This window comes from Aquarana catesbeiana, linkage group LG06, assembly GCF_042186555.1.
Source record: "Aquarana catesbeiana isolate 2022-GZ linkage group LG06, ASM4218655v1, whole genome shotgun sequence".
Lineage (NCBI taxonomy): Eukaryota > Metazoa > Chordata > Amphibia > Anura > Ranidae > Aquarana > Aquarana catesbeiana.
This window is the reverse complement of record NC_133329.1, coordinates 294,735,038-294,747,977: the sequence shown is the minus strand read 5'-3', so window position 1 is coordinate 294,747,977 and position 12,940 is coordinate 294,735,038. Positions and strand designations below refer to the sequence as shown.

The 12,940-nt window shown below is 41.9% G+C and overlaps 1 protein-coding gene across 1 annotated transcript in view; it reads left to right on the top strand.

Annotated features, from left to right (window-relative positions):
• The window catches only part of TSPEAR (thrombospondin type laminin G domain and EAR repeats), a 247,921-nt gene extending 235,224 nt beyond the window's left edge, over nucleotides 1–12,697 (top strand). Inside the window, exons 11-12 of the mRNA XM_073633468.1 lie at nucleotides 3,065–3,166; nucleotides 8,465–12,697. Of these exons, the coding sequence (XP_073489569.1) occupies nucleotides 3,065–3,166; nucleotides 8,465–8,618 (256 nt within the window). The 3' untranslated portion in view covers nucleotides 8,619–12,697. The remainder of the gene's footprint in view (nucleotides 1–3,064; nucleotides 3,167–8,464) is intronic.
• The last annotated feature ends 243 nt before the right edge of the window (nucleotides 12,698–12,940 follow it).

Here is a 12,940-nt window from a genome sequence, read left to right as displayed (position 1 = left end):
GCATTGTGTAATCTTTGATGTGCCCTTTACACATACTGGATTGTGAGTATTTTTCAGCATTGCATCCTTCTCCAAACATACTCCAGACACGCAGCTATCTTCTTTATTTTCCAAGTACTAAGACAGGCTGGTTTAGTTTCCTTGGATGGCTTAGGACCCAGGCTGGGACCAGGCCTATAAAAGACCTCCTCATGCTGGTATCCTTATCAGGCCAAAGCTCGGGATGGAAGGCAAAGACCTTTTTACAGTGACATCCTCTCTAGGCAAAAGCCAGGGAGGAAAGGCTCTTAAGAAGATTGCTCCAAATATTTATCCTTTCTCCTTAGCTCACATCACTGGAATAAAACCCTCAAGGCCCGTTCACACCACATGCAGTCCAGTGCGTTTTTTTCTGCATCAAAAACACATGGATAGTAGGTTATGTAGTTTTCAATGGCATAGTTCACACCAGTGCAGTCAGTTCCAATGCATTCCAGTAAAAAAAGTAGAACATGCTGCATTTTTTCTGCACTGAACTGTACTGGAACGCGGTAAAATGCATCAAAAAGCACCGGAACACACCTAAGTGCACTAAAAAAGCTTTGTAACACCCATGTCCTTATTAAGGTGAAGAAAAAAGAGGCACAAAATACACTAGCACGCATCAAAAACGCACAAAAACACATCAAAAAAGCACTGGAACACATCGAAAAACACATAAAAAACGTATATGCAGAAAAGTACATTGAACGCATCTGGACTGCATTTCTATGGTGTGAACTGGCCCTCAGTGATTGGACAAAGGTAGATAAATATTTGTCTCAATACAGTGTTGCTTATCACAATAACTACTCAAGGAAAATCAGCAGCAGCATGCAAAAATATTCCTGAGCTTCAGAGAAACCCAACAAACATGGAAAACCTAGAAATAAAGCTTGCTGCAAACAACACAAATTTTAACTAGGGACCTTCCAGCCTAAGGCAAGGTTTCCATAGTAGGATGCACAAGTGACATCATATATCACTAGGGTTACCATCTGGCCAATAAAATTGGGAATTGATACCATTGTATTAATTGGAAAGAGACCACAAGGTCAGTATTTTTTCCAAGAAAAGGTGGAAAATCTATATGTCGTAATCGTGCACATGAATTTAAATGGCTGGTGATTATATACAGTATATCTTTGTGTGGCTTTTTATTAGGAATTTCCTGGAATGTTTATACCTTGAAATATTGGGCTCTCCTCCTATCTAAGCCTGATTTATTTATTTTTTTGCAATGAGGTCCTGGCAATCCTGGTGGCACTCTTCCACCTTCCTGACCATTTCTAAGCTGGTCATTAGAAAACAGCTTTTATTGAAGATTATGAAATAGCTGCTTTGATAAAAGGATTTCAGTTTGCTCCTTTATGGCTAAGAATTGTAATGTGAATGAGGTATCCTCGATGGTTAATCGATTATCTACGGGGATGTCTGAGGTGAAAAACATTTTTTTATGCGGCATTAATCTGCTAATTTGTTTTTCTCAGGCATGTAACATCTTTATGGGGAGGATTTCTATGTGACTGTGACAGTAATAAAATTTGATCATTCTTCTCTGTGATAGACGTCTTCTGGAGCCTGGTGGCAGTCAGCCTCTATACTATCTCCCAGAGCTCTAAAACAACATCATTCAGTCTTGTATACAAGGGACTGATTAATCAAGTCATCAAAGACTGCACCGAGATGTGCTGAACAATGCATCATCTGTTACCGTCAGACAAATGAATTACCTTATATAAAGCCTTTATTGGTCGGTAACATAAGACAGATACAATTAGTGTCTGTATAACTGCAGATCTATAGTATATTTTGTATTGTGGGTAAGGGGAAAGTCATTAAAGATGTTGTCCATCGCAACAAATCATGTGACTTTAAAACATTTTCCAATTTGCACTTAATCAGTGGGTCCCTTGGACATAGCCGATCACAGATCGTGGTAAAAGGCCAATCACAGCTACCCGTTACCACATGATCAGCTGTGTCCAATCACAGCTGCTCACAATGTAAACAGAGTTGCCGGTTATCAGCTCTCCTTTCCTCACGCACTGTCACAGCGTGAGCAGAGGATAGCTGATAACTGGCAATCCTGACAGGGGACATGTACACAGATAATCAGGGCACTGATCATCAGTGCAGTCCCATCAGTGCCAATCAGTGCCCATCAGTGCTGCCGATCAATGCTGCATATCAGTGCCCATTAGTGCTGCATATCAGTGCCCATCAGTTCCCCCTATCAGTGCCTCCTCATCAGTGCCAATCAGTGCTCCCTATCAGTGCCCATCAGTTCCCCCTATCAGTGCCTCCTCATCAGTGCTCCCTATCAGTGCCTATCAGTGCCCATCAGTTCCCCCTATCAGTGCCTCCTCATCAGTGCCAAGCAGTGCTCCCTATCAGTGCCCATCAGTTCCCCCTATCAGTGTCTCCTCATCAGTGCTCCCTATCAGTGCCTATCAGTGCCCATCAGTTCCCCCTATCAGTGCCTCCTCATCAGTGCCAAGCAGTGCTCCCTATCAGTGCCTATCCGTGCCCATCAGTTTCCCCTATCAGTGCCTCCTCATCAGTGCCAATCAGTGCTCCCTATCAGTGCCTATCAGTGCCCATCAGTGCCACCTATCAGTGGCACCTCTCAGTGCCCATTAGTGCTGCCTATCAGTGCTCGTCAGTGTTGCCTATCAGTGCCGCCTATTAGTGTTCATCAGTGCCAGCTCATCAGTGCCCATCAGTGCAGCCTCAACAGTGCCCATCAGTGCAGTCTTTCAGTGCCCATCAGTGAAGGAGAAAAATTACTTATTTGCAAAATTTATAACAAAAACTAAAAAAAGTTGTTGTTTTTTTTCAAAAGTTCCTTTTTTTTTTTTTTTGTTTAGCAAAAAACCCAGTGGTGATTAAATACCACCAAAAGAAAGCTCTATCAGTTTTAAAAAGTTATATAAGTTGTCATTCAAAGTGCGACAGCACTGAAAGCTGAAAATTGGTCTGGGCAGGAAGGGGGGATAAGTGTCCAGTAAACAAGTGGTTAATCAAGTGTTGTTTCTTTTTCCAGCGCTGTTGATTGGGAGTTCTTTACAGTTGGAGAAGATTATTTTCTGGTTGTGGCAAATTCTTACGATGGCAATTCATTTTCCGTAAACAGTGTTATTTACAGGTGAGACTCCTACCTAATTAACCCTAGAAAACTGCAGATAAACACTATAAAGTCTCACAAATCCTGACATCCATACTGTTTTATAATACAGAGGTCACAAGAACATTCACAAATAAATATCTAAGACTTTCATTAACAAGTGAAAAATGCAGAAGCTCTGTCTTAGGCAGGGCTGCAAGCCAGCTATGGTAATTTGGTGTATTGAAAATTTCGATTTCACATTCCTCCCATACACCGCTCTGTGAATGCTATGAAGTACTGTACAGAGTGATGACAGCCTGGCATTGTTCCTATCACACAAAAGGCTCCAATTACTAATCTATAATGTATGTCTTATTTGCTGTAACAGACAATTTTTCAGCCACATGATTTCCATTTTCAGTTCTCATTGGCACACACTGATAAAAATAAATTGTTTTGGTAAATTGCTATAGCTTAGTGAATTGAGCCTAAAAGTATTATTAAACCCTCCTGTAATTTGTAGCTTAACACATTGAGCACAATAAAATAAACACACATTGATTAAAATTCGTATCCCAACACTTTCAGTTTAAAACTCTCATTGCTTTAGTGTGCTGCTTCCCCGAACTTCTGGTCTTCACAGGAAATAGTAAGGCTGTTTAGTCATTCTGCGAATCCCAGATGAAAGAATCTACTGGTTCTTGTGGTTGGGATTGACACCTGTATTTTTTGGATCCTAGCATTATTGCTAATGAAATTCAAAAAACAGTATACAATTATCATGATCGATTGTTCAAAAATAAAAATTTCTTACTGTAATAATGTATTCCTCCGTTTGTGGCCATTTCCATCATGAATGTGAGCATGCGAAATCCAATCGAGATCGCTTCCTGGAATAGCTTTTGGTTACCCAGCATGCACCTCTCGATCTTGCGCATGCATGATTCAATGGCGGCCGTAGCACCGATTGTTTCTAAGGTTGCCATAACAACGGGCGGCGAAGGAGGAAGGTCCCGCCCCATTGTTATGACAACTTAGATAACAACACTCTGAACAAAGGCGGCGCTGTGATCTGCCTTAAATCACGTCATTTCCTGTCAGCAAATAACGCGATTTTTGATCACAGTACTGCCCACAGACTGGAGCATAGGCGAGGGAGGAAGTCACTAGGAGCTCCGCGGACCAGGAAGTGGCAGATTGCGAGGACTACATAGTAGAGTTGCACAATTAATCGTCAAGAATTGTTACCGTGATTTTTTCCCCGTTGCGATCTTGACAAAAGTGTTTCACGATTCTGTCTATGCAAAGAACTCTCTCTGCTCTTTTGAAGCCACAGCCGTCAAAGGAAAGGAAGAGAAAAACTGGGCAGTCTGCCAAGAATCACAACATTATTTAGCAGTGGAACTTAAGTATAAACATTGTAACAATTTGTCAAAGGAATATTTTTTGTGTAAGAGCCGGTTCACACTGGGACGACTTGTCAGGCGACTTAGCCGCCTGACAAGTCACGTTCTGTACTTTACCAAGGGACCGTTCTAATAGGAGCGACTCAAGTCGCTCCGACTTAGAAAAAAGGTTCCTGTACTACTTTGGGGGCGACTTGAGGCGACTTGCATTGGCTTCTATATAGAAGTCGTTTTGCAAGTCGCCGCTGAAGTCATGTGCAGGTCGCCTGAGGCAGTTGCGCTGCAAGTCGTGCTGCCTCAGTGTGAACCGGCTCTAAATGAGCAAAGTTTAACCACTTAAACACTAAACCTTTTTCTGACATTTGTTGGTTTCAAGTTAAAATCATTTTTTTGCTAGAAAATTACTTAGAACCCCCAAACATTATATATATTTTTTTAGCAGAGACCCTAGAGAATAAAATGGAGGTTGTTGCAATATTTTATGTCACACTGTATTTGTGCAGCAGTCTTTCAAATGCAATTTTTTTGGAAAAAAATACTTTAATGAATTAAAAAAAAAAAAAAAAGCCTAACCAGTAAAGTTAGCCCAATTTTTTTTGTATAATGTGAAAGATCTTACGTCGCGAGAATCCCGATCTTTTTATTCTAAGCAAAAAAATCGTGATTCTCATTTTGGCCAGAATCATGCAGCTCTACTACATAGCAACAGGGCCTTTCTGGTAAGTATAAAACATTTTTTTCCTCCAAATGTTTTTTTTTTTCTAGGTTAAAAGGAGTCTTTAAATGCAAAAAAAAGTTTTTAGAGCGGAACTCCGCTTTAAGGAGAATTGAACCCTTTTAGTGTGTGGGGGCACCACTGCAAGGGTAGATTTATTTCTAATTGCTGGAGTTGAGTGTTGAAGCAGCTTTTGCAGAGCAAGTAGTTACTTCATTATACTAGTATTAAACCCCAGGGCAAACATTTATTATATTGCAGCGTACCAATACCTAAATGTGATAGCTGCATTTGTTTTCTTTTTTTTAGGTTTTCTTTTCTTTTACTTTCACTTGGTGATCTGGGCAGTAAATTGTTTTTCAACAGAACAAGCTCAATGGTGTATCAGCTGAGACAAACCATTTACCACTGACAGGGGTGCTTACAGTAATCACCTTTTATTTATTCATGTAAAACCTTCATCCCAAAAGAAAAAAAAACTGTTGCTATAACTGCTTGTGTAACTGCAGGGTGAGGTGGAGTTTGGCTTCAATGTGTTAGTGTATCTAAATCTACTAGTACATCTAACACTCCTCTGTCCCCAGACTGATAATGTTGCTGTCTTCTGTGCCCCTGTGCTTCTCCATCCAGAGTGGAGGCACTCTAGTACAGGATTTGTTACTGGCCAGATCACCGGGTAAAAACAGAGGGAAATAAAAAAATGCAGCCACCACATCTAAGGATTGGTAAGCTGCAGTATATTACATCTTTGGTTTTGGTTTAAAGTACACTATATTACCAAATGTATTGGGACGCCTGCCTTTACACGCACATCAACATTAATGGCATCCCAGTCTTAGTCCGTAGGGTTCAATATTGAGTTGGCCCACCCTTTCCAGCTATAACAGCTTCTACTCTTCTGGGAAGGCTGTACACAAGGTTTAGGAGTGTGTCTATGGGAATGTTTGACTATTCTTCCAGAAGCACATTTGTGAGGTCAGGCACTGATGTGGACAAGAAGATCTGGCTCACAGTCTCCACTCTAATTCATCCCAAAGATGTTCTATCAAGTTGAGGGGGGACTATGTGCCGGACAGTCAAGTTCCTCCACCCCAAACTTGATCATCCATGTCTTTATGGAACTTGCCTTGTGCACTGGTCCGAATCATTTGGTGGAGGGGGGATTATGGTGTGGGGTTACTTTTCAGGTGTTGCGCTTGGCCCCTTAGTTCCAGCGAAGGGAACTCTTAAGGCTGTTAACTCTTAACCATTATTATGTATACACAAATGTTTTGCCTTTCATTCCTATTTTAAACCAAGTGGGTTGTGTTACAAGGTGAGGGTTCACATATACACTATATTACCAAAAGTATTGTGACACCTGCCTTTACACGCACATGAACTTTAATGGCATCCCAGTCTTAGTCCGTAGGGTTCAATATTGAGTTGGCTCACCCCACATTTTGGACAATTTCATGCTCCCAACTTTGTGGGAACAGTTTGGGGTTGGCCCCTTCCTGTTCCAACATGACTGCGAACCAGCGCACAAAGCAAGGTCCTTAACCAATTCAGCCCCGGAAGAATTTACCCCCTTCCTGACCAGTGCGTTTTTTGCGATTCGGCACTGCGTCACTTTAACTGACAATTGCGCGGTCGTGCGACGTGGCTCCCAAACAAAATTAACGTCCTTTTTTTCCCACAAATAGAGCTTTCTTTTGGTGGTATTTGATCACCTCTGCGGTTTTTATTTTTTGCGCTATAAACAAAAAAATAGCGACAATTTTGAAAAAAACGCATTATTTTTTGCTTTTTGCTATAATAAATATCCCCAAAAAATAATTAAAATTTTTTTTTTCCTCAGTTTAGGCCGATACGTATTCTTCTACATATTTTTGGTAAAAAAAAATCACAATAAGCGTTTATTGATTGGTTTGCGCAAAAGTTATAGCGTTACAAAATTGGGGATAGTTTTATGGCATTTTTTTTTTACTAGTAATGGCAGCGATCAGCGATTTTTATTGTGACTGCGACATTATGGCAGACACATCGGACATTTTTTACACATTTTTGGGACCATTGGCATTTATACAGCAATCAGTGCTATAGAAATGCACTGATTCCTGTGTAAATGACACTGACAGTGAAGGGGTTAACCACTAGGGGGCAGGGAGGGGTTAAGTCAGTACTAGGGAGTGTTTTCTAACTGTAGGGGGGGATGGGCTAGCTGTGACACATCACTGATCTCTGCTCCGATGACAGGGAGCAGAGATCAGTGACACTGCCACTAGGCAGAACGTCCTCTCCGTGAGGCGATTGCGGGTATCCCCGCGGCAATAGAGTCCGCAGGACCCGCGCCCCGACTCACGGACGGCGAGCGTGCACGCCGCCGCCGGCATGCACGCAATGGCACGGCGGGAAATTCAGTGGGACTTACCTGTACGCCCATTTGCTCAGCCGTGCCATTCTGCCGACGTACATCGGCGTACACCAGAGGGGAAGTGGTTAAAAGACATGGATGAGTGAGTTTGGGGTGGAGGAACTTGACTGGCCTGCACAGAGTCCTGACCTCAACCTGCTAGAACACTTTTGGGATGAATTAGAATGGAGACTGAAAGCCAGGCCTTCTCGTCCACATAAGTGCCTGACCTCACAAATGCACTTCTAGAAGAATGGTAATATAGAGTATGTGAACCCTCATCTTGTAAAAACAACCCCTTCAGTTTAAAATAGGAATGAAAGGCAAAACATTTGTGTATACATTATATAAACCATTTCTCCCTTTTATATGTGATCACATACCCTCTGTTCTCAGCTACAAAAGGAGCTCAGAGAGCTAGGGGAGGAGAAACAGCAGGACAATGGTATTCCTTGTGAATGGCTTTACTCTAATCATTGGAGGAGAGCAGGCTGAATTCCTGGGACAGCTAGAAAACTGACCATGGTGTGCTCTCCTGCTTAGAGCGGTCAGTCTTTTTAATAGGAATGCAGAGGAACTGGCAGGAAAGCCAGGGATTTCACACAAAGGAAGCAATACAAAGAGAACAGGATACTTTTACATGGTACAGCAGGCACATATCAGGGGTATGAAATGTTGTGTTTACATTTTCTTTAATACCGCTTTAAGTCTGATGGCATCTGACATCCAAGTATTAGCTCAGATGAACAAAACCACAGCAAACATTGTAGACCAATAGAATTATCATGACTTACTTATTAACGTTTGCATCTTTCTTTCAGGTGGCAAGGCTATGAAGGTTTTGTGGCTGTGCATTACTTACCAACATACGGCTGTCGGGACTGGGAAGCATTTAAAACCAGCAATGGCTCTTATATAATGTATTCCAGTGCTAAGGAACCTACTTCAAGGGTATTAAAACTGAAGACTCTCTGAGTATCTGAAGTATCTGAAGCACATGATTCATTAGGAAAACAATCCATTCAAAAGCACAAAGATTATTTTTACTTGACTAAGAGGAAGCGGTGTAGAGCTTTGATCAATGCAATAAATGAGGTCTATGTGTACCATAGAGACCTTACACTGTACTGTGATGTAACATGGGTATTGTGTGGGATGACAGCATGGCTAAGGACTCATTAAGTAGTAACAGTTGGAAGTGAAATTTCAAATTTGTTAGACAGCAGTAAGTTATTGCCTTTATTTTGCGTTGAACTTTTTCACCCAGTACAGTTCACAGCCTTCCATTCACCTAAATTCGGCCTGAACGTCAAGGCACCTTAACCCTTTCTGTGACAGTTAGTGGTCAGGAGGAACGTTAATAGGTGAAGATGGGGGCTTAGCTGTTGATGTTTGACCAAAAATCAAAATTTTCATATCAGTATTTAATTTGCTTAGGTTGCATGAAAAAGTGGAGCGAAGGAGGAAGCAGATTATGAAAGCTATCTTTATATGATTGGGAATTGGAAAGTTTTACTTTAAAAAAAGTGCTGAAGATTACACAGTGCACAGATTACACAGTGCACAGATCAGTGGGTGCACAGATTTAGGCTTCAGTGTGTTGCACTCATTTGTGTGTGTCAGCAGCCCACATTAATGTATGTTATGTATATTTGCACGTTGCGGTGCCGTACATTAAGGCGATGCAGCGCAAATGCACATGCTTTGCAGCATACCACAATGCATGGTGACACCACACTGTTCTTTGTGGTGTGGTGTGTTGGCAAAAATCATCTCAGCCAAGCTCCATCATTACACACATTAAGAATCAGTTATTAGTTATATGTGTATGTTTGTAAGCTCCTAAGGTGCACCTGTGCCCAGACTATGGACATTAAACAATGTACATATTCTTAACAAGTAGTAAAATAATTATACAACAAGCCAACCCTGACCTCTCTAGCTACTTTTTTGCAAAGTTATTATTTCTCAAAATCCTGAAAGAAGAACAGACTCTAAAGTTGGGATTCAACCAGTTTTTAACAGCTTAGGCTGGACATACATGGAGCAAATTTCTGGTTGCAGGAAAAAAATTTGCTTGATTTCCCCATCAACACACACTGTGTTGATGCGGGAATCCCTTCTGCTGGGAAATTGTCCTCTCCCACCGGTGGGGCAGGGGAAGCCATCCACGCTGGGAGAACACAGTGATTATTGCTTGCGGCTACATGAGCTGCTAGCGATAATTGTAAAAGAATCCACCAGGCTGGTTTCTACCCAAGTTGATAGATCAATTAACTTGGTACATTCAGCCTGCTCAATAACGGTTCGAATCTTGGCCAGTTCCTGCTGAACCAGACAAGATTTAAACCGTGTAAAGCCAACCTTAGAAACACCTTCTGGTTGTTTACTTTAGAGGGTTGGCAATCTGTTCTAAGCTCCTATTCACACTTGAGTGTAGCATATGTAGACAACTTTGAGGTTTTTCTGTGCATGTTTCTAAGCATGAGGTTCCATAAGGAGCTGCCTTGGGGCTGGATTGACTCCGTAGAATGGTATTATGGGAGTATCTGAAAAACAAGGCAGCATGCGTTTTTTCATGCGCTCAGTCAGAGGGGCAAAAAACTCCCCATTCTTCTTCAAAAGTAGCTCATGTACCTTTTTGGGCTTCAAGTTTTGAGTGTTCACCAATACCGGTATCTGTATCGGTGCCGATACCAAGTGCTTGTACTGGTGTAAATGCTCCAAAACTAAAACAGATACCTTGACAGTTCAAAATCGCACGACAAGCCACACCCTATTGCTGGAAATGGAACCGTTCAAATCATTGTGACTCAACTCTTTTGCAATTTCATTGCAACTTGCATTGACTGTTAAATAAAGTTGCAAGCCGCAATGGAATCAGAGGTCCAAATCATACTGAACTGCAGCTCTGAAATTGCGCTGAGGTAATTTGATTTCAAAGCCACACTGGTGTGAACCAGGGATGCATCCAAGGGCAACATAGGTAGCGGTAATTGGTATCGACGAGTATACCAATTACAAAAAAAAAAAGTATCGGTACTCGGTCTTAAAAAACTGGTATCGGTGTATCCCTAGTGCAACTGTTTTGGAGCTTTGAGCTTCAAATTGCTCAGGTGTGAAAAGGGTCTAACTGAAAAATAGCTAGGATTTCAGTGAACTTTAAAAGCAAATATCTTCCCAATGCTTATACTGTAGATACAGAGGTGAATGAGGGTGCATGATTTAATATGCTTTTACTTATAGTTCAGAATATGTAAATACTTTAGTATGCATAGTCTAGACACAGGTTCACTGTAAGGCATAATTATAGTGACTGGGATTAAATGTTTGATGATTTTATATTTTTCCTGCATAATAATATAATTCTTCCCTACACTGGGTTTTCTATTCTGTTCCTATAAGCTACGTGTCAGCTTCCAACCATGTCGCTGCTGGGTAATTATTTAAGTGGCCTAATACCCAATGGTTCTGTATAAGTATGCATATTTATACAAGGACAACGTTCTGTTCAAGCTGTATGTTAATCTATTTATTTTAAAAAAAAAGTATGTTGGTTTCTTATATCATCCTTGCTCAACGGCCTGGTAAAAACTTTAATTTATTGTACTCTGCATAAACTAATTTTCTCCTCGTCTAGTTGAAGGTTGTGCAATAATGAATTAAAATGAATACAGTGATGATCAATATATAATTAAGGTAACCATTAAAGTAGATCCCATTCCTTAATAAGCCTGACAATATTAATACAATCTATCTAGTAAAACTTATAAAGTATTACTTACTTATCTCCTTGCACTATTCCCCCAGTCTTAGCCCTCCATCCTCCCCATGGGACACAAACCTGCACTGACATTTTTTTAAAAACATCATCAGCAGTTGGCGTCTTTGTCCTAATCTCTGCCAGGCCACCAATGATATTTGTGCCTTATCTTGCATATTACACTCAGCTGTTAAAAAAAAGCTTTTCCCCCTCAAGTTCTCATAAGATTTGTGAGTTCCCAGGGGAGAGGAGGGGAAAGGCTTTTTTTAATAGATAAGTGTAATGTACGGGGTATAAGCAGGATCAGGAACAGATGGCATGCATCGTACCACAATATACTTGGCAGGGTTCACACTTATGCAAATTGGATGTTGGTTTTTTCGCATCCAATTTCCATGACAGGAGATTGTCACCGGCTCTCAACGGAGCCAGTTCACACATCTCCACTGCGACTGTGGAGCGAATTGCACAGGGGTCCTGTGCGGCTTTGGCTCCGTTTCAGGCCCGAATTTAAGCAAAAATTCGGGAGTGACCTGTCCCTGAAACAGAGAACAGGGACGTACCGGACCCCTGCTGTCAGCCACATCCGAATCAAGTGTGAACCCAGCCTGAAGCTTTTTTTCCCCCTCCAAGGTCTTGCAGTTTAGAAACCAGAGGGGGGATTTACTAAAACTGGAGCACTTAGAATCTGGTGCAGCTGTGCATGGTAGTCAATCAGTTTCTAACTTCAGCTTGTTTAATTTAAGGATTGACAATAAAATCTGGAAGCTGATTGGTTTCTATGTAGAACTGTACCAGATTTTGCACTCTCCAGTTTTAGTAAATCTTCCCTATTACCTCCTTAAAAAGCACTGGTGACTTAGTCTACCCAGCAGGCAGATATGTGACTAGGACTATATCACCAGTGCCTCAAGAAACCAATAAACACAATAAATGTTTTATTTAAAAACTGGCTTGCAGATGTTTTGTGAACAGCATTCCCAGGGGCTCGCAGATACCAGGACTTGATGAATGTTGTCAGTTTCTGACAGTAGCTTTTACTGACATAATCCCATGACATAAATGGTAGAGCTGTACAAATAAGTGTCATCAGAGGCGTAGCTTGAAGCTTGTGGGCCCTGGTGCAGAAGTTGACCTGGGCCCCCCCACTACCATCATCCGCCTCTTCCACCGCGCACCAAGATAATCCCACTGCCCACCCCCCCCTAGTCTGCATAAGTCCATCCCTTCAGTCTGTATACGTTCCCCCCGTCTGTTCAAGTCCCCCCCAATCCGCACGAGCCCCCCCTCAGTGCCCCCCCAGTCTGCACAAGTCCATCCCTTCAGTCTGTATAAGTTCCCCCCAGTCTGTTCAAGTCCCCCCCAATCCGCATGAGCCCCCCCTCAGTGCCCCCCCAGTCTGCACAAGTCCCCCCCCGTCTGCACAAGCCCCCCGTCTGCACAAGCCCCCCACAGAGCCCAACTCAAAATCACATCTCTCTCTCACAGGGATGGCAGATTTCCTTTCCTTCCTGGGCCTTCAGTGGATGCCATC